Source organism: Armigeres subalbatus, chromosome 1, assembly GCF_024139115.2.
Source record: "Armigeres subalbatus isolate Guangzhou_Male chromosome 1, GZ_Asu_2, whole genome shotgun sequence".
Classification (NCBI taxonomy): Eukaryota; Metazoa; Arthropoda; class Insecta; order Diptera; family Culicidae; genus Armigeres; species Armigeres subalbatus.
Genome location: NC_085139.1, coordinates 97,872,187 through 97,894,744, shown reverse-complemented (window position 1 = coordinate 97,894,744; position 22,558 = coordinate 97,872,187). Strand labels below are relative to the sequence as shown.

General features: G+C 43.9%; 1 protein-coding gene across 1 annotated transcript in view; it reads right to left on the bottom strand.

Annotated features, from left to right (window-relative positions):
• Nucleotides 1–22,558, bottom strand: part of LOC134203426 (ubiquitin-like protein 3) — a 291,816-nt gene that overhangs the window by 4,361 nt on the left and 264,897 nt on the right. The window contains exon 4 of the mRNA XM_062678308.1: nucleotides 21,701–21,809. Within this exon, the coding sequence (XP_062534292.1) occupies nucleotides 21,701–21,809 (109 nt within the window). The remainder of the gene's footprint in view (nucleotides 1–21,700; nucleotides 21,810–22,558) is intronic.

Sequence of the window (22,558 nt, the reverse complement as noted above, 5' to 3'; positions counted from 1 at the left end):
GCGCGAAGATAGTCTGACAGCATGGAGGATCTTCTCTTACAAAACGAGACGAGAACGACGGACCGGATCGACGGAGTGTCGTTCGTGATGGAAGCGGTAGCTTGACAGGCTGGGTAAAGATCGCTGGTGAGGGTGGCGAAGGCAAGACTTGAACGACTGATATCATGGCGATGCCGACGGTAACTAGAGTCTAGCAGGATGGCTGTGCGACGCACTGGATCAGCGGTAATCGCGATGGCGGTGATAGCTTGGCAGGCTTGACGGCAGGACGGGAATGGCGATGGCGACGCACATAGGGGTATTTTCGCAATCTAGCCGGAATAAATTATTTTATCTCTCAAACTGCTATATTTCACCTTATTTTATGATACTGTGATGATAATTTGGCTGAAATATCAGTTTTCTTAATTTTCACTTTTTGACCCATGTGCTTTACCCTTTAAAACCTTGAAAAACAATGGTAATTTCATTTAATTCATTCTCATCAACGCTTTTACCGAAATCAGCTCAACTCTATGTGTTTGCAAGGGGAAACATAGAGCTAAAAGATGGTGTCATGGAAATTGCTCTATGACTCTTCCTCTTTTCATAGGGAGGTTGAATGTATGATATAGGCCATAAATGCCTTAAATACAGTACCAAACTAAAAACATCCGCTTTCAAAATGGCGCAAATTTGCGCAAGATTTTTCTTCGGGATCCTAAAATATAGACATAAATGCGTCCTCTCTATACTGAAATATTACCGAATATAATCGAATAAGTGTTTTATGCATATTGAAAATATGAGTAACATTATCTAGTTTCAGCTCGAAAATGGACTTCGAATTACTCTTTTGTATTTCTGTTCAGAACCATTCATTCTTGTCAAAAATATGTTTACATGATACTATTTTGTCTACTTTTTCATGGTATGTACTGATCTGTGGATTGCTGTGACAAATATTTGACCACAATAGAACATACCGAACGTAATCAAATTCAACAGAGAAAATCATTAATTTCCTCAACGAAAAACCTCTAACTTTCTAGAAGTGTAGTGGTAAAACTTTAAATCTAAATAGAAAACCTAGTACTAGGAGTCGCTCGTCTACTATTCAGAGAAGTTTGAGGCATATTTGAACTGCTCTAGGACAATTTTGAAAATTTAACTTTATTCCGGCTAGAATGGTGAAATACCCCTATGTGCGACGGTAACTGGGGCAGTAAGCTTGCTGAGCGATGGGTAGGATTAGCGGAAATCACGATGGCGATGATAGTTTGACAGGCGGATCGAACGACGAGTATAGCGCGGCTCGTTGGGCGACGCGCTGAATCGTCGACAATCGGGATTGTAGTTGGTAGCACATGTCCGCGTAATAGGGTTCTAAAACCATGCCACCGTTCCCATACACTATCCAAATGGCGAAAATCGCGTTATAACTTGTCTCCACTTTGTTAAGAAAATTATTTGGAGTTCTTATTTTCTCTACTGTTTTGGAGCTTGCAAGGTTACAACATCTAGGAGTACGTGAAGGGGAAGTAGGCACCCCCAGCATCAGAAAAGACCCGCCTTGGTTGGTGCGTTTACGGGAGCCACAAAAACGACGCAGTTCTAATGGTTAACTACCATGGAGATTTGATCAATTCGAACACCCTGACAATGGCCATCAAAAGGCTACAATGACTGCATCGGAGAATGGACAAAGATCCGGCTTCGAAAAGGAACATTAGCAATATACAGCAATTACAGGAATATTTGCAAAAAAGTAGGGGAAGATTCCCCAGTGCCGAACACATAAGCCAATTAACGAAAAGCCCTCCAATTATCCGGATTATGTTCACTTGTATACCATATTCACAAAATATGATCATTGATGATTCATAAAGACCATATTTGATCATTGTTTATCTCGCTGCATTTGATGACGAATACGACGTGCATGTGCTCACCGAGACCTGGCTTGACGAGAGGATTAATTCTGTTCAAATGTTTGGTAACTCCTTTAGTGTGAACAGAGTCGATCGAAACAGTTGCAACAGTAATCGCTCACGCGGCGGTGGTGTCCTGATAACTATTTCCAACGCGCTTGCTGTCGCTTGTCAAATTGCTATCGGTCAATTTACTTCAATTGAAGATGTCTGAGTAAAAGTGAGTCTCCCAACACGGAATGTATATTTCTCCGGAAAGAAGAAATGATAGTGCTATTATTGAACATTATCTTGATGCCACTGACTATGCAACTTCGTTGACTGACCTGGTGGATGCACCTCTTTTGCGTGGAGACTTCAATCAACCTGGGCTTTCTTGGCTGCCAACTGGCCGGGTCTGGGTCATTTGGCATAAAGTCATTTGGCATAACGCCATTTGGCATAAGGTCATTTGGCATAAAGGCCATTTGGCATAATGGTCATTTGGTATAACGGACATTTGGCATAATTTTGAACTGCAAGAAAAGAGTGGGTCATTTGGCATAACGGACATTTGGCATAATTTCGAACTGTGAAAGCGAAAGGGATATTTCATGTAATGTTTAGCGTAGATAAAGTAGGTCGAGGCTGTTTTCTGATAAATTTAGACTGATGGTAGACATTTTCGGGAGGAGCGAAATAACAAAACGGCAGAATTACTTCCGAGAGAGGGATCACATCCATCATTGACTTATTCCGGCCACATGCCTACTTTCAAAGTTGGGATTACATTCACCATTGCTTCAATCAGGGCATGCGCCTTAAGAACAAATCCTCCATTGCCTTAATCCGGGCAAACGCCTAACTTTAAAAATTCAAGCAACACACTTGTCGTAGACGAGTTACTAAAACCAATTAAGTCACATATAAGTTATTGTAACCAAATCAATCTGAACTGTGCTTTTCGGGGAAGAGATCACATCTACCATTGATTTATTCCCGACAAGAGCCTACTTATAAAGAAGGAGTCACATCTACCATTGCCATATTCCGGGCAGGGCATACTTTTAAAGAAGGGATCACATCCACCATTGCATTGCCACAATTCAGGCCACACACCTACTTTTAAAGAAGGGATTACATCCACCATTGCTTCAATCCGGACAGGCGCCTACTTTTAAAGAACAAATCAAATCCTCCATTGCCATAATCCGGACAAGCGCCTACTTTTAAAGAAGGGATCACACCCACCATTGCCTCAATCCGTGGAAGCGCCTTCTTTCAAAGAAGGAATCACATCCACCATTGTCATAATCCGGGCAAGCGCCTACTTTTAAAGAAGGGATCACATCCTCCATTGCCATAACCCATGCAAGCGCCTACTTTTAAAGAAGGGATCGCACCCACCATGGCTTAATCAGGGCATGCGCCTACTTTTAAAGAAGGGATCACTTCCACCGTTGCCTCAATCCGGGCAAGCGCTTGCTCTTAAAGAAGGAATCACATCCACCATTATAATAATCCGGACAAGCGCCTACTTTTAAAGAAGGAATCACATCATCCATTGCCATAATCCATGCAAGCGCCTACCTTTAAAGATGGGATCGCTTCCACAATGATTTTAATCCGGGAAAGCGCATACTTTAAAAGAAGAGATCATATCCTCCATTGCCATAATCCGGGCAAGCACCTACTTTTAAAGAAGGGATCACCACAGATAACAGATATTTAGGCTAAAACACATTTTATTGAAAATCATGTGTAAACTTTTGAATTGATAAACGTTGGCCATCTACTGCCACCTACTCAACTGATTACGGCAGTACATATGGACGCAGCTGAATAATAACCGTCGATTGCAGCCAATGCATTTGACAGCCGCCTTGGGGCTGCGTTTTCAATAACAATGATCCTTGCGCCATCTCCAATCAATTGCCAAACGCGGTTAAAATACATTTGAATTAACGGTTGCGGATGTTTACACACGTATCGGATGCCAGCCTCAATATCTGTTATCTGTGAGATCACATCCTTCATTGCCCTAATACGGCCACACGCCTACTTTTAAAGAGGGGATTACATCCACCACTGCTCTCATCCGGGCATGCGCCTACTTTTGCATTGCATTGCAAATGCATTCTTTCCACGAGATGTTAATGTCTTTTTAATATTGTTATCGACGGGTGTTATATTTACTATTCCGGGGTGTTTCCCGCACCACTTAGACACCATTTAGACACGCTAAGACAAATTATGCCAAATGTCCGTTATGCCAAAAGACCCTCACTTTTGACGTTGGTTACAATTATGCCAAATGTCCGTTATGCCAAATGACCGTTATGGCAAATGGCCTTTATGCCAAATGACCTTGTGCCAAATGGCGTTATGCCAAATGACTTTATGCCAAATGGCCCGCTCCCCATCTGGCCATAGATATGCTTTTCCTGATCCAGTCAACTCGACAACCAACCCTGTCAGCCGTCTGCTCATCGATAGAACTGCTTTCCAGATTAGTTTAGTTCAAATTTCCAATCTCGATGAGGCACCGGCTACCATCGTTTCTCTCGATAATTATCATCCTGCTTTGGCAATATCTATCACGAACAGTGATCATGTAAGATTTGATGATAGCTCGAATGCTGACTATTTGGATTTTCGTAAGACAGATTTCGAACTACTGCGACGCAAGTTATCCAGATTCGACAAAAACACTTTGAATGACTTGGACATTGACACAGCGGTTAGCCGTTTTAATTTTTTTTAACTGATTTTATTTGCTAATTATCTAATACAAGCATTCATCTCTTAGACTAGATGTTCCATGTTCTCTTAACACTATCATCATTATTTGCTATGTTAATGTTACATTTTAAGTTATTATTAATACATTTCAATTGCCTCTGGCAGTTTGGATTTTTCCTCTGGTTGAATTGAACCATGTAGGAATTACAATGTTTTCAACTAAAACTAAACTAAACCTAATTTAATAAATTAAATTTATACTAATCGCTAATCGTTACAATTAGGGTGGTCTAACCGGTAGTACAGAAACCGGTAATACCGGTATTACCGGCCAATTTTGGGTACCGAAAATACCGGTATTAGGAACGGAAAATACCGGTATTTTCGGTATTTAAAATTTTGCTGTCAATATAAAAAATCTCGAAAAATTGTCTCCTACATATATCAGCTCAACTATCTGTTATCGCATATCTGTCCCATATCTTTAAACAGGAAATCCAGCATATATGGAACAAAGACAATTAAATGCGCACATGAGTAACTTTGCCCTAGTAAGCATAATTAACGACGTTCAAGCTACAACAAAAATATATCAACCATTAATCATGCATGTTGCATCATTCTCTTTCTATTCTCCATCTGTCAAACTGCGAATGAACACTGTTGACATCGTCGAGAATTTTACCGCAATGTATGAAATTGTGAAAAAGGTACGAGTCGTAGTAGTTCTTTTCTGGAGATCACCTATGAAAAACGATTTTCTGCAAAAATATGTCCGTTCTGAATTCGGAAGAGAATTTGAATTAGTGGCTGATGTCAAGGCACGCTGGAATAACATGTTTTCTATAAAGAAAATTATTTTGAGTTTTTTAGTGGAATGTCTTCACTTGTCATAAGACGAGTTTGTACCATCCAATTTGATTCACCTTGACAGATACGTGTTTTAACCTCAACAGTAAGGTCGTCTTCAGTGTCTCGTACTTGACTCGACTCACGTATCTCTCAAGGTACCATCAAGTGGTGGAATTAAATGGGATGGTACAAACTCGTCTTATGGCAAGTGATGTTTTCTATGCTCAAACAGATCCATGAGTTGAAGCATTAATCCAAACTCAACTTCAGTGAATACTGTTTGGTGGTTGGTGAAATAATTCAAGCCCTCGAACCTGTTCAAGCTGCTGTTGAACTACTGCTCTGTGAGTTCTGCACTCTAAATTAATCCGACGTGGCGTTCCAATTTATGTTGGAACAATTATCAAATCAAGCCACGGAAATTTCCGCCATTCATTAGATGCTTTTAAGGAATGTATCCAAGAGAGAAGATCCAAGTACGCCGATATTTTTGATTTTTGAATAATTCTGCCGTGAAGCAATTAATCAGAAACGATTTTGGAATTTTCTTCGAGGCATCCAGAGCTACTTTGATTAAGCAAGCGTCTAATGATTCATGATGCGATTGTTTAAACTGAGACAACGACCATACCTGACAATCGGTACGAAGAAGAAGCCTCTTGGGTTAATTTTTCTAGTTCATCGGTTAAAGAACAACTTGTGAAGAAACTGTAGCAAACAAAACACTTGCGTTGCTGGTGGCAAATACTTTGACGCCAGGATCCTTGCATGCAATCCGTAAGGAATTCTCCTTCTATGAATCAGAAGGGATTAAAGGCAAGCATTTTACACTGATTTTTGACGGTCTTGGAACCATTCGTCCAACATTCACAGTAGTTGACAACATTGCCAATAAAATCCAATGCGGATTGGAAGATGAACCCATGTATCCCAAAATTAACTATTTTTTCATGCGATGTGAAAATGGGATTTCAGGGGAACAGTAAGATACTTCCAATACGAAACTGGGACCAATATGGGTGCTAGTATACGCAATTGAGACCCATGTGGGCGGAGGCAGTGCGAATCCGTACATGCGGGAGCGCAAAATGTTGGCTTTGGGGGGTTGATAGTAACCAACAGTACGCAATTGAGACCCATGAGGGCGGAGGCAGTGCGAATCCGTACATGCGGGAGCGCAAAATGTTGGCTTTGGGGAGTTGATAGTAACCAACAGTACGCAATTGAGACCCATGAGGGCGGAGGCAGTGCGAATCCGTACATGCGGGAGCGCAAAATGTTGGCTTTGGGGGGTTGATAGTAACCAACAGTACGCAATTGAGACCCATGAGGGCGGAGGCAGTGCGAATCCGTACATGCGGGAGCGCAAAATGTTGGCTTTGGGGAGTTGATAGTAACCAACAGTACGCAATTGAGACCCATGAGGGCGGAGGCAGTGCGAATCCGTACATGCGGGAGCGCAAAATGTTGGCTTTGGGGAGTTGATAGTAACCAACAGTACGCAATTGAGACCCATGTGGGCGGAGGCAGTGCGAATCCGTACATGCGGGAGCGCAAAATGTTGGCTGTATAACCCATGTATCCCAAAATTAACTATTTTTTCATGCGATGTGAAAATGGGATTTCAGGGGAACAGTAAGATACTTCCAATACGAAACTGGGACCAATATGGGTGCTAGTATACGCAATTGAGACCCATGTGGGCGGAGGCAGTGCGAATCCGTACATGCGGGAGCGCAAAATGTTGGCTTTGGGGGGTTGATAGTAACCAACAGTACGCAATTGAGACCCATGAGGGCGGAGGCAGTGCGAATCCGTACATGCGGGAGCGCAAAATGTTGGCTTTGGGGAGTTGATAGTAACCAACAGTACGCAATTGAGACCCATGAGGGCGGAGGCAGTGCGAATCCGTACCTGCAGGAGCATTTTAAGAGACTGTAAAGGTGATCGGCCGTACGGCACACTATTTTTTGTACACACATACACGCTCACATCCACACATATAGCCTAGACCGGCAAATAATTTTTTTTGGATTTGTGCAAAGCTTCTTAGTTGTCGACCAAGTGTGACTAAGTAGGACGGGAGGGCTGATAACCCAAGTATCCCAAAATTAACTATTTTTTCATGCGATGTGAAAATGGGATTTCAGGGGAACAGTAAGATACTTCCAATACGAAACTGGGACCAATATGGGTGCTAGTATACGCAATTGAGACCCATGTGGGCGGAGGCAGTGCGAATCCGTACATGCGGGAGCGCAAAATGTTGGCTTTGGGGGGTTGATAGTAACCAACAGTACGCAATTGAGACCCATGAGGGCGGAGGCAGTGCGAATCCGTACATGCGGGAGCGCAAAATGTTGGCTTTGGGGAGTTGATAGTAACCAACAGTACGCAATTGAGACCCATGAGGGCGGAGGCAGTGCGAATCCGTACATGCGGGAGCGCAAAATGTTGGCTTTGGGGGGTTGATAGTAACCAACAGTACGCAATTGAGACCCATGTGGGCGGAGGCAGTGCGAATCCGTACATGCGGGAGCGCAAAATGTTGGCTTTGGGGGGTTGATAGTAACCAACAGTACGCAATTGAGACCCATGTGGGCGGAGGCAGTGCGAATCCGTACATGCGGGAGCGCAAAATGTTGGCTGTATAACCCAAGTATCCCAAAATTAACTATTTTTTCATGCGATGTGAAAATGGGATTTCAGGGGAACAGTAAGATACTTTCAATACGAAACTGGGACCAATATGGGTGCTAGTATACGCAATTGAGACCCATGTGGGCGGAGGCAGTGCGAATCCGTACATGCGGGAGCGCAAAATGTTGGCTTTGGGGGGCTGATAGTAACCAACAGTACGCAATTGAGACCCATGAGGGCGGAGGCAGTGCGAATCCGTACATGCGGGAGCGCAAAATGTTGGCTTTGGGGAGTTGATAGTAACCAACAGTACGCAATTGAGACCCATGAGGGCGGAGGCAGTGCGAATCCGTACATGCGGGAGCGCAAAATGTTGGGTTTGGGGGGTGGATAGTAACCAACAGTACGCAATTGAGACCCATGTGGGCGGAGGCAGTGCGAATCCGTACATGCGGGAGCGCAAAATGTTGGCTTTGGGGAGTTGATAGTAACCAACAGTACGCAATTGAGACCCATGTGGGCGGAGGCAGTGCGAATCCGTACATGCGGGAGCGCAAAATGTTGGCTGTATAACCCATGTATCCCAAAATTAACTATTTTTTCATGCGATGTGAAAATGGGATTTCAGGGGAACAGTAAGATACTTCCAATACGAAACTGGGACCAATATGGGTGCTAGTATACGCAATTGAGACCCATGTGGGCGGAGGCAGTGCGAATCCGTACATGCGGGAGCGCAAAATGTTGGCTTTGGGGAGTTGATAGTAACCAACAGTACGCAATTGAGACCCATGAGGGCGGAGGCAGTGCGAATCCGTACATGCGGGAGCGCAAAATGTTGGCTTTGGGGAGTTGATAGTAACCAACAGTACGCAATTGAGTCCCATGAGGGCGGAGGCAGTGCGAATCCGTACCTGCAGGAGCATTTTAAGAGACTGTAAAGGTGATCGGCCGTACGGCACACTATTTTTTGTACACACATACACGCTCACATCCACACATATAGCCTAGACCGGCAAATATAAATTTTTGGATTTGTGCAAAGCTTCTTAGTTGACGACCAAGTGTGACTAAGTAGGACGGGAGGGCTGAAGATGAGTCGCTCAGTATGTAATGTCTACTTAAGTTTCGCTCTGCCCAGCTCAACAAGAAATGATTTTAACATTTGAAGTTTGTCAACAAATATTGTTTTTCATCCAAAATACTAAATAAAAAAAATTAAAACCTGAAATTTTCACAAAAACCGGTATTCTACCGGTATTACCGGTATTGACTCCACCAAATACCGAATACCGGTATTTGTCGAAAATGGTCAATACCGACCACCCTAGTTACAATAGAAGATTGTAACGATTTTTTGTCTAAAATTTGAAATTATTTGTTGGAAATTTGTTGCAAAAATTAATTAAAATTAGATTCAAAATTAGAAATTCTATGAAGTTCATTGGTACTATACCACGGAGGCAACTTCAGAATCATTTTCAAAATTTTATTTTGAATCCTCTGGAGTGCCTTCTTTCTGGTATTGCAGCAACTAGTCCATATTGGCACAGCATACAACATGGCAGGTCTAAAAATTTGTTTGTAAATCAAAAGTTTGTTCTTAAGACAAAGTTTTAATTTTCTGTTTATAACACTTAGTATATTTGTTACATTTGGCTTGAAGGCCTTCAATGTGATTTTTAAAAGTTAATTTGTGATCTAGCAGAAGTCCTAAATATTTAGCTTCGCTAGACCAATTAATTGGAACGCCATTCATAGTGACAATATGTCTGCTAGAAGGTTTCAAATAAGAAGCTCTCGTCTTATGTGGGAAAATTATAAGCTGAGTTTTGGAAGCATTCGGGGAAATTTTCCATTTTTGCAAGTAAGTGGAGAAAATATCCAAACTTTTTTGCAATCTAATACAAATGACACGAAGGCTTCACCCTTTGGCTGAGAGACACCTGTCATCTGCAAACAAAGATTTTCGACACCCTGGTGGTAAATCATGTAAGTCAGAAGTAAAAATGTTATACAATATGGGCTGCCTTGGGAAACACCAGCTCTTCTAGATTTTGAATTCTGATAGTGTTGTGAGCGATCTGATGAATAATTTTGGATCAGTTTAATAATGTACAAAGGAAAATTAAAATTCATCAATTTTACAATCAAACCTTCATGCCAAACACTGTCAAATGCTTTCTCTATATCAAGAAGAGCAACTCCAGTCGAATATCCTTCAGATTTGTTGAGCAAGGGGGTTCCGTAGCGTAGTTGGCTACACGTTCGCCTTACAAGCGAATGGTCATGGGTTCGATTCCCAGCCCCTCCACCAAACCCTCGTTAGTCGCCGGATCCGCAGCCCATACGGTGGCGTTTGGGGTACGCGCCTTACCGTCACGGCTGCCTGATGACGACTGACACTTTGACACTCTTCTCGGAGGCATTCCTCCAACGTTACCCGGATAAATGGCAACCGAACAATACAACGATCAATGGATACACGACATGGACAAACGGACACAATGGACTCACGACGAGATGGACTGGCACCGACAACAATAATGGTAATGGAAATCTAAAAATAGATGCTGTGTGGATTCTGTACAGCAGAATACCACAGTAGATCCTCGGCACAGTAGCGGTTAAATAACACAGAGTGCCTAACAAATAAATAAAGGAATAAAAAAAAAAATTGTTGAGCAGATTTGAATTCGTAACTCTTAATAACTGATGAGTGGTTGAATGTCCATGGCGAAAACCAAATTGCTCTTCAGCAAAAATAGAATTGTCATTAATATGAACCATCATTCTATTTAAAATAATCTTTTCAAACAGTTCGCCTTATTGAAGAAATCAAACTGGTTGAACGATAACTAGAAACTTCAGCTGGATTTTTGTCCGGCTTCAAAATTCGAACAACTTTGGCGTTTTTCCATTTATCTGGAAAGTATGCCAATTGAAAACATTTGTTAACTAAATTAACCAAAAAGGATAAAGAGCTCTCAGGAAGTTTTTTGATAAGTATGTAGAAAATACCATCATCACCCGGGGCTTTCATATTTTTAAATTTTCTAGTAATAGATCTCTCTTCATCCAAATTAGTTCCCAACTAAGGGTCAAAAACATTCTCTTGATTGAGAATGTCTTCGAAGCTCCGTGTAACCTTATCCACAATTGGACTAGTGAGACCTAGACTAAAATTATGGGCACTCTCGAACTGCTGAGCAAGTTTTTGAACCTTTTCGCCATTTGTTAATAAAATTTTATTTCCTTCTTTAAGCGCTGGAATTGGCTTTTGAGGTTTTTTAAGAATTTTCGGTAATTTCCAAAAGGGTTTCGAACTGGGATCCAATTTCGAGACATTATTCTCAAAGTTGGTATTTCTCAGAATAGCGAAACGTTTCTTAATTTCATTTTGCAAATCACGCCAAATAACTTTCAACACGGGATCGCGAGTTTTTTGGTATTGTCTTCGCCTCACATTTTTAAGACGGATCAGTAGCTGACGACGATCGTCAATAATAATGGAGTTGAATTTAATTTCACATTTAGGAATTGCAATGCCTCTGGCTTCGACAATTAAATTTGTCAAAGATACGAGAGCATTATCAATATCACTTTTGGTATCGAGAGGAATATCAACATCAAAATTCCTATCGATATACGTTTTATATAAATCCCAATCAGCTCTATGATAATTAAAAGTAGAGCTAATTGGATTGTTAATGGCTTCCTGTGAGATTTCAAACGTCACAGGAAGGTGATCAGAGTCAAAGTCAGCATGAGTTACCAATTGGCCACACAGCTGACTTGAATCCGTTAAAACTAAATCAATTGTAGAAGGATTTCGACTGGAAGAAAAACAAGTTGGTTCATTGGGATATTCAATAGTGTAATATCCTGCAGACAAAAAAAATTTAACATTGGAATAGCTTTGAGTATTATTCCATGAACGGTGTTTGGTATTGAAGTCACCAATTACGAAGAATTTTGATTGGTTGCGAGTCAGAATTTGAAGATCAGCTTTCAACAAATTCTTTTGCTGCCCATTGCATTGAAAAGGCAAGTAGGCTGCAATGAAGGAAAATTGTTCAAAATTTGTTTCAACAGAAACTTCCAAGGTTTCGAAAACTTTGGTTTCAAACGAAGAATATAATTTATGTTCGATACGTCTATTAATGACAAAGGCGACCCCACCACAGGCGCTGTCAAGACGATCATTTCGGTAAATAAAATAATTTGGATCTCTTTTGATGAAAAGACCAGGTTTTTGAATATGTTTCAGTTATAATGGCAATGTGCACATTATGAAGTGATAGGAAGTTGAATAATTCATCTTCCTTACCCTTTAAAGAGCGGGCATTCCAGTTTAAAATTTTCGAAGAAATAATTTGGATCCATTTAAACGAAGTCCAAAAACATTTTTTTGAGTAAATTTAATACCAACCTGAACAGCTGCAGTTTTGGTATTAGGACACCGTTGTCGTCGCCACCGAAGCCATCTATCTTCATTAGCACTCGGTTGATAAATTAAGAACAATAAATTTCATACGGCAGGAAATGTGGTTTCGTCCGTTGCTTTCTGACTGGTTTCATTTCCACTTTTTTTTCGCCATCACGCAGCATCGCATCGTCAGATCAAAACGGGTATAAATTTAGCGGAAAACATTTCGATGCCGGTTTGGTCCAGTCAACAATCGCGGCGACCATTGTCGGCAATCAGATTGCAAAGTGAATGATGGCTTCTGGCATTTGCATTACTTCTGGTGGAGCACTTCTTTCACGGCATGGAAGGATATCTGACAATGTGTCTCCGATTCGAAATTTTGTTCCCAATTATGCATTCAAATTATTAACATTTACACCAACACCCTCAAACACTGGGAAACTAAAATATTTACAAAATGATAATTCATCAACCTCATCGATCTCTGCCTCAAAGGTCTCCCATTATCTCATTGAATTTTACATAATTTATTAAATATTCAACCGTCTGGTCTTGATGGTTTGTTCGGTTGACGAGGTTACCAATGGCACCAACATGTCGGAGATCCTTACCGTCCCTTTCGCTTTCCTCTGTGAAGTTACCAAGTCAGCACAGTGAGGGACATTCACTTTCTCCTTCACCATAATCACCGTTTGGGACAAGAGCGAAACTTCATCATCATCGGTGGCGCGCGGTGGTGGTGTTTCGGCCATATGAAGAGTGAATGAACCAGACCAGACGTCGCCGTCCGTCGACGACGACGTCCTGCCTTCTGCTGATCATGATCTCATTGTGCCCTGCCAACGCCGAATAGAAAAGTAGACAATCAAGAGGAGACAATCGGTCTAGCGCGCGGTTAGTATATAGACATACTTATCGGGTCTCTCCATCGTGTCACCCAAACCCAAGCATGTCATGTTTCTATTTGGTAGATAATGAACATCGAAAACTCGATACTCTTCACGTGTGCCTAATGCATGTCACACTCGCACAGCATGAGGAGCTCTGCCGGGGGAATTCCCACGCAGAAAAAGATATTTATTTTCATCGTGTCTAAATGGGCTACCGTAGTTCCAATTAGGGATATGTTCCCATTTCGTTAATTGACAATGCATAACTTATTTTAGAATCAAACACTATTAAAATTTATCAAATTTATGTTATTAAAAAGGCAAACATGCAGACAATCTTTAGCACTTTTTTCATCAAAATCCGACCATTTCATTGATGTCAATTGATTAATAAACTCATAATATTGATTACGAAGGACCTTATGTCAATCGTGGCCTGGTAACCACAAAACGGCATTTTGGGAGGGTAGATGTTTCGAATCATTAGATGTAGTTATTTAAGCTCCCAAATTCAACTTAGCAAGAACTACGTTTGCCACTATCTAACTATAACTTGACCTCTATAAAAACGCTGCGGTAGGTGAGTTCATCTAAATATTTCTCTGATCCATGATAGTTCCAGCCATACTGGTGGTGGCGGTTTGTTAGTGCAGTGGGGGCGAATTTCACCCCAACACGTTAGTACCTATGCAGAGAATGGGGCTGAGCCACGAATGTAGTGAGGTTGAATAAATAATTAGATGGTTATCTATCTTCATTTTCCTTGACGTCCGTATGCATGTTCGGACCATCACGGGCACAAAACGACTAACAGCGACCCAATTTATGCTATCCCGCTTCTGCAGGATCTGCTATAGCGGCTAGGAAAAGTTAGGACCATGATAAAATGGCAAAATAATCCACCTAGTGGTGATGGTGTCTGTATCGCAGACTAGGATAGGTGGAATATAACAAAAGTTATACCGTTCGGATCAATAATAAGCGCATTGTCACTGATACCAGTTGATCTCAACTACCCTTTTAGCAGCCTAAATGACCGAGGATATAATTTGGTTTAAGAAATGTTGAATTGCTGACTCAACAGCCAATTCATTTCCAGCTTTGGAAGAATGGTAATATACTTTCAACTAAATTTAGTTAATCAATTTGCGTTCGGCATGTGATCACAAAATTCTTGATAGGAGGCCTCTTAAAATGAAGCTTCAGAGCCCCTTGAAAGGAGGCTTCCGAGTCTCTTGAAAGGAGGCTTCTGAGCCTCTTGAAAGGAGGCTTCCGAGCCTTTTGAAAGGAGGCTTCCGAGTCTCTTGAAAGGAGGCTTCTGAGCCTCTTGAAAGGAGGCTTCCGAGCCTCTTGAAAGGAGGCTTCCGAGCCTCTTGAAGGGAGGCTTCCGAGCCTCTTGAAGGGAGGCTTCTGAGCCTCTTGAAGGGAGGCTTTCGAGCCTCTTGAAAGGAGGCTTCTGAGCCTCTTGAACGGAGGCTGAGCCTCTTGAAAGGAGGCTTCCGAGCCTCTTGAAAGGAGGCTTCCGAGCCTCTTGAAAGGAGGCTTCCGATCCTCTTGAAAGGAGGCTCAAGAAAGCCGAGCCTCTTGAAAGGAGGCTTCCGAGCCTCTTGAAAGGAGGCTTCCGAGCCTGTTGAAAGGAGGCTCCCGAGCCTGTTGAAAGGAGGCTCCCGAGCCTGTTGAAAGGAGGCTCCCGAGCCTGTTGAAAGGAGGCTTCCGAGCCTGTTGAAAGGAGGCTTCCGAGCCTGTTGAAAGGAGGCTTGAGGCCTGTTGAAAGGAGGCCTGAGCCTCTTGAAAGGAGGCTTCGAGCCTCTTGAAAGGAGGCTTGAGGCCTCTTGAAGGAGGCCTGAGGCCTCTTGAAAGGAGGCTTCTGAGGCCTCTTGAAAGGAGGCCTGAGCCTCTTGAAAGGAGGCTTCTGAGGCCTCTTGAAAGGAGGCTTCTGAGCCTCTTGAAAGGAGGCTGAGCCTCTTGAAAGGAGGCTGAGCCTCTTGAAAGGAGGCTTCTGAGCCTCTTGAAAGGAGGCTTCTGAGCCTATTGAAAGGAGGCCTGAGCCTATTGAAAGGAGGTTTCCGAGCCTCTTGAAAAGAGGCTTCCGCGCCTCTTGAAAGGAGGCTTCCGCGCCTCTTGAAAGGAGGCTTCCGCGCCTCTTGAAAGGAGGCTTCCGCGCCTCTTGAAAGGAGGCTTCCGCGCCTCTTGAAAGGAGGCTTCCGCGCCTCTTGAAAGGACGCTTCCGCGCCTCTTGAAAGGAGGCTTCCGCGCCTCTTGAAAGGAGGCTTCCGCGCCTCTTGAAAGGAGGCTTCCGCGCCTCTTGAAAGGAGGCTTCCGCGCCTCTTGAAAGGAGGCTTCCGCGCCTCTTGAAAGGAGGCTTCCGCGCCTCTTGAAAGGAGGCTTCCGCGCCTCTTGAAAGGAGGCTTCCGCGCCTCTTGAAAGGAGGCTTCCGCGCCTCTTGAAAGGAGGCTTCCGCGCCTCTTGAAAGAAGGCTTCCGCGCCTCTTGAAAGGAGGCTTCCGCGCCTCTTGAAAGGAGGCTTCCGCGCCTCTTGAAAGGAGGCTTCCGCGCCTCTTGAAAGGAGGCTTCCGCGCCTCTTGAAAGAAGGCTTCCGCGCCTCTTGAAAGGAGGCTTCCGCGCCTCTTGAAAGGAGGCTTCCGCGCCTCTTGAAAGGAGGCTTCCGAGCCTCTTGAAAGGAGGCTTCCGAGCCTCTTGAAAGGAGGCCTCCGTGCCTCCTGGAAGGACGCCTGCGAGCCTCTTGAAAGGAGGCTTCCGAGCCTCTTGAAAGGAGGCCTGAGCCTCTTGAAAGGAGGCTCTGAGCCTCCTGAAACGAGGGTTTCGAGCCTCTTGAAAGAGGCCTGAGCCTCTTAAAAGAGGCTTCCGAGCCTGTTGAAAGGAGGCTCCCGAGCCTGTTGAAAGGAGGCTCCCGAGCCTGTTGAAAGGAGGCTCCCGAGCCTGTTGAAAGGAGGCTCCCGAGCCTGTTGAAAGGAGGCTCCCGAGCCTGTTGAAAGGAGGCTCCCGAGCCTGTTGAAAGGAGGCTCCCGAGCCTGTTGAAAGGAGGCTCCCGAGCCTGTTGAAAGGAGGCTCCCGAGCCTGTTGAAAGGAGGCTCCCGAGCCTGTTGAAAGGAGGCTCCCGAGCCTGTTGAAAGGAGGCTCCCGAGCCTGTTGAAAGGAGGCTCCCGAGCCTGTTGAAAGGAGGCTCCCGAGCCTGTTGAAAGGAGGCTCCCGAGCCTGTTGAAAGGAGGCTCCAGGCCTGTTGAAAGGAGGCTCCCAGGCCTGTTGAAAGGAGGCTCCTGAGCCTGTTGAAAGGAGGCTCCTGAGGCCTGTTGAAAGGAGGCTCTGAGCCTGTTGAAAGGAGGCTTCCAGGCCTCTTGAAAGGAGGCTTCCGAGCCTCTTGAAAGAAGGCTTCCGAGCCTCTTGAAGGAGGCTTCTGAGCCTATTGAAGAAGGCTTCCGCGCCTCTTGAAAGGAGGCTTCCGCGCCTCTTGAAAGGAGGCTTCCGCGCCTCTTGAAAGGAGGCTTCCGCGCCTCTTGAAAGGAGGCTGCCGCGCCGCCTGCAGGGAGGTTTCCGCGTCTCTTGAAAGGAGGCTTCCGAGCCTCTTGAAAGGAGGCTTCCGAGCCTCTTGAAAGGAGGCTTCCGAGCCTCTTGAAAGGAGGCTTCCGCGCCTCTTGAAAGGAGGCTTCCGCGCCTCTTGAAAGGAGGCTTCCGCGCCTCTTGAAAGGAGGCTTCTGCGCCTCTTGAAAGGAGGCTTCCGCGCCTCTTGAAAGGAGGCTTCCGCGCCTCTTGAAAGGAGGCTTCCGCGCCTCTTGAAAGGAGGCTTCCGCGCCTCTTGAAAGGAGGCTTCCGCGCCTCTTGAAAGGAGGCTTCCGAGCCTCTTGAAAGGAGGCTTCCGAGCCTCTTGAAAGGAGGCTTCCGAGCCTCTTGAAAGGAGGCTTCCGATCCTCTTGAGAGGAGGCTGAGCCTCTTGAAAGAGGCTCTGAGCCTCTTGAAAGGAGGCTTCTGAGCCTCTTGAAAGGAGGCTTCTGAGGCCTCTTGAAAGGAGGCTTCTGAGCCTCTTGAAAGGAGGCTTCTGAGCCTCTTGAAAGGAGGCTTCTGAGCCTCTTGAAAGGAGGCCTGAGCCTCTTGAAAGGAGGCTTCTGAGCCTCTTGAAAGGAGGCTTCTGAGGCCTCTTGAAAGGAGGCTTCTGAGGCCTCTTGAAAGGAGGCTTCTGAGCCTCTTGAAAGGAGGCTTCCTGAGCCTCTTGAAAGGAGGCTTGAGGCCTCTTGAAAGGAGGCCTGAGCCTCTTGAAAGGAGGCTTCTGAGCCTCTTGAAAGGAGGCTTCTGAGCCTCTTGAAAGGAGGCTCTGAGCCTCTTGAAAGGAGGCTTCTGAGCCTCTTGGAAAGTACGCTTCCGAGCGACTTGAAAGGTAGGCTTCTGAGCCTCTCTAAAGGAGGCTTCTGAGCCTCTTGAAAGGAGGCTTTCAGGGCCTCTTGAAAGGAGGCTCTGAGGCCTCTTGAAAGAGGCTTCCGAGCCTCTTGAAAGGAGGCTTCCGAGCCTCTTGAAAGGAGGCTTCCGAGCCTCTTGAAAGGAGGCTTCTGAGCCTCTTGAAAGGAGGCTTCCGAGCCTCTTGCAAGGAGGCTTCCGAGCCTCTTGCAAGGAGGCTTCCGAGCCTCTTGCAAGGAGGCTTCCGAGCCTCTTGCAAGGAGGCTTCCGAGCCTCTTGCAAGGAGGCTTCCGTGCCTCTTGAAAGTAGGCTTCCGTGCCTCTTGAAGAGAGGCTTCCGAGCATCTTGAAAGTAAGCTTCCGAGCCTCCTGGAAGGAGGCTTCCGCGTCTATTCACCCAGGAGGTGCGGCTCCAACAGCGTCTGTTTTGGTATTCAGCGGCTGAGTACGAAATGCTTTTCTTGGAAGCTATATCTAAGATGGACGTATGACGCTCGGAATCCTGGGACTGAGTGAAGTCCGTTGGCCCAACTTTGGAGAACACAAAATACCATTGGAGCTGGTATTGTTATATTCCGGTATTCGAAGGAAGAACGCTCCCCGACACCGAGGAGTTGGTTTCCTGCTTAGCGCCCATGCACAGGCGGCGCTCATCAAGTGGGAACCAATTAATGAGAGAATAATCATTGCTAGATTCAGAAATGGGTTAGAACCTCACGATAATCCGGGGCAAGCAAGCGTGGGTTGGACTTCCTGGCCGATGAATGGGAGAAAGCTGCAGCAACTGGCGATTTTCACCTTCTGTACGATATCTCACGACACCTGAGTGGAGCAAGGATGAATCCGAGGATGCCGGTTCGAGCACTTCGAACAACTTCTTCAAGTTTCGACGCCCGACCAACCATCAGCATCTCAGCATGAGCCGCCAAGGGTGCGTCGCGTCAACTCCGTAGCTTCATCATCGCAGGAATCAGCCATCCGAAGCATGAAATCCAACAAAATTGCCGGGGTCGATCGCATTTCAGCAGAGATGCTTAAAGCTGACCCATCGGCTGACCCCGTGCTATCTGTGCAAATGTTGCATCAACTATTCTGCAATATCTGGGAAACCGCAACTTTTCCGGTTGACTGGATGCAGGGTGTCTTAGTGAAGGTCCCAAAAAAGGGGGATCTGGCTGTGTGCGACAATTGGCGAGGCATCATGTTACTGTGCATTGTTCTCAAAGTTCTGTGCAAAGTTATCCTAAATCGGATACAGGAGAAAATAGATTCGACTCTCCGACGGCAGCAGGCAGGATTCCGCCCAGGAAGATCATGTGTGGACCATATTGTCACGCTCCGAATCATTCTGGAGCAAGTCAACGAATTCCAAGAGTCTTTCCAGCATTCATTGACTACGAAAAAGCATTCGATCGTCTGAACCACAAAAATCTGTGAGACGTACCCTTTGACTCAAGGGAGCTCCGGATAAAATCGTCGTCCTCATCGAAGCGCAGTACGAAGCTTTTACGTGCAGAATCCTGCATAACGGTGCTTTGTCTGACCCCATCCGGGTAATCGTTGTAGTGAGGCAATGATGTGTTCTAACTCCGCTACTGTTCCTCATCGTAATCAACGAGATCATGGTGAGTGCGGCTGCTCGTGTACCAAACCATGGGCTGGTCTGACAGCGGATTTCGCCAACAAGATCAAATCGTTGTAAACACAAACAACTTCTCCAACTTTACGGTAGCCGGGCAACTAACGGTGCCTTAACAACTATTTCAAATCCTCGACTTACTGTGGCTAATTATTATGGATTCTACACGCTGTGCAACGGCTTAAAACGAGATCTTTAAAAAAGTGCATCACGGAATCGAATAAATCGTTATGAGTGGCGTATTTACTCAAGTTACTCAACGTGTGATAGGAACTCTTTGAACCCCGAAGAACTTTCGAACTTTCCATTTTGAGACTGGAGTAATTTGTCGCCATGTAGCCACGTGGCTTGTCGGGACGTCTTGGTTAACTCACTGGCTGCCTGTGAAATAAGTTACTTTGTGGTTTTGAAAATTGATTTGAATTAGCCACACCAAACCAAAGTACTGAACGAAAATCATCAATCCGATGGTGGAAAGGATCATTAATGTGCGTTTATTTTTAAACTGGGCTTGGGTGTGTGTCTATTTCCACTATACGTAGTAGTGTGGATTGCGGCCAACTGAGTTGATCTCCCCGGAGAATGTCATTGAAGCCTTTGGAGCAGTTGTCTTTGATTCGGAGTAATTTCTACACTCCTGAAAGGGTTTGTATCGTTCAGACGGTCTGAGTGGTCTGGGTAGCCTTATTCTTGGTCAGATAGCCAGCTGCCGACAATACACGGCTATCTAGGGTAGAAAAGTTGACAATGGCTTCACGTCAACTATCAATGTGGCCGAACAACCGACATCTGGGGAATAAAACAGTGAAGCACTATCTCTACCAAAGTTCACGTATTTAAATAAAAATTTGAAAAATCTAAATTCCGTAATGAAACTTGTGGTTTTTTATAGAATTACGAAAATAATCTAAGTGATGTTTTTCTGGTAGTCCATGAAGAAGAAGAATTTATTATCAAAAGGGAACCGAGCGTCTGGGAGAAATCTTTGATTTTCATGAGATGATATCTTGTTCCAAATGAAAGTTCGGAATTTATTCTAAAATATATAATTGAGACTCATCATGATCTTGTCATATTAAAGTCTTGTATCTCTTATCAATCCTAAATAGTGCTATAATATTTGTGTATGACTTAGTTCAGGAGCAACATTTGAAGACATATCAATGATGAACTTGTAGTTTTTGAGGCATTTTACAACATTAATTAACACTGCGTTACACCAACATTAAGGTAACTATACAACAAAGCCACAAATCGGCCATCTTTAAAGCCACATGCTTTTTCATTTTTCAAGAACATGAGTTAAGAGAACCGCAACGCATGTAGAAGTGAAACAATAGATAGATCATTTTCTTACTTATACTGAACAATCGATCCAAGTTTCAGTACTGTATAAACATTTTTATGCCGGATTCGGGCTTTAGAAAATTGGTGTAGAAAAAAAATTGGGTGAATTTGAAATTCACCTTGGGATCACTTTAATATCTTAAACGTGGAAGTAAAAATTCACCATAAATCTTCTATATACATAAACAAGAATTTCTGTCTGTCTGACCCTTATAGACTCGGAAACTACTGGACCCATCGGCGTGGAAATTTGTATGCAGAGGTTTTTGGGGCCGGAGAAGGTTCTTAAGATGATTCGAGACCCCTTCTCTCTTTTGAAAGGAGGGCTTCCATACAAATGAACCAGAAATTTTTGCATAATTTGAAAACTAATCAGACAATAAATCAATTTTAGTCGAAACCAACTTCGTCGGGTCTGCTAGTACCATAAATAAATGTCTACTGATGTTCATTATTGAATATCGATTGATAATTATAATTATTACACTACTGTTCCTAAATTTGGAATCTCCAAACATACTCTTTCGTTCGACTCGAAGAGAAATCTTTGAACTACTAAATAGAATCAAAAGAATTGTTGCTATTCGGGGGAGTTGTAAGAAAACTCATTGTTCCTTGTTTTTTTTGAAAAACTTGAGATCTTAAATATTTTAAAAATCTTTTGATTTTAATAAAAATGTATCGAATTTTTAAGATAGTGATTGATTCTAGCAAATCTGGGATTTATTTGTTACTAGATTTATCATATTAAAAAAAAAATGGAATTCACTACAATAGGTAACAGACATCTGCAAGTAAAGTTGCTAACCATAACACCCCTGTAGTTGAACCATATTTAAAACTAATGTAGATCCTGGTACTTACCATCGGGCCAATTCTCGAATACTGTTAGTGCTATGTCGCCGGCCGAGTCGGATGGACTAAACAGGAACTCTTTCGTCTTGCCACTCACGAGTATCAGTCGCAGGTTTATCTGTTGTCGGCGATAGCATGAAATGAAAAGGTTAAAAAGAAAATAATAAAGAAACAATGAATAATCGGTATTAGTAAATATTTTCTATTGGGAAAAATGTAATTACTTTTGGATTCTTTGGTCTTATTGATAATAAATGTTATAATATAAAATGCGCAGTATGAAGGGCACTCAAGTCCCTGGAATCGTTGTTGTTTGTTATCGCGGAAAAGCCGGGGAAGAAGCTGACCTAATGTCGATATTTACCCTCCTGCTGTAACTAAGAGCGAATAAATGCTTAATGAATATTGGCATCGGCTCGAAACGGTGCGAGGTTGAAGGAAATTCATTGGCTCATAAATAAGTAAGGCACCGGAAAGATAAACAAAGGACGACGCCGAAAAAGTGAACAACAACCACGGAACGTGTAACGAGAGAGAGATGGTCCGCTGCGGTGTGCGGAAGTTGTGGTGTGGTTTGGTTGATCGAAAGTCACGTGCGCGGAGGTGTTTCGGCAGTAAATCAACTGCAATTGATTGTACGTGTATTACGGTCGGCGGCGGTCATAGAACACCATAGAAGGATCGGCGAAGACGGGTGGGGGCGGTGTAAACAAATTCTGATTGGGAAACCAGAATGGAGCCGACTGGAATATCAATGAGCGAGCGATAGAGGTGGGAATATTTGAGCAGTAATCCCTGTCAATGTTTTGGGTTTCTGAAAAGATTAATCTAAGATCGAACTGCGGACGATGAGAAGAATACATTGTT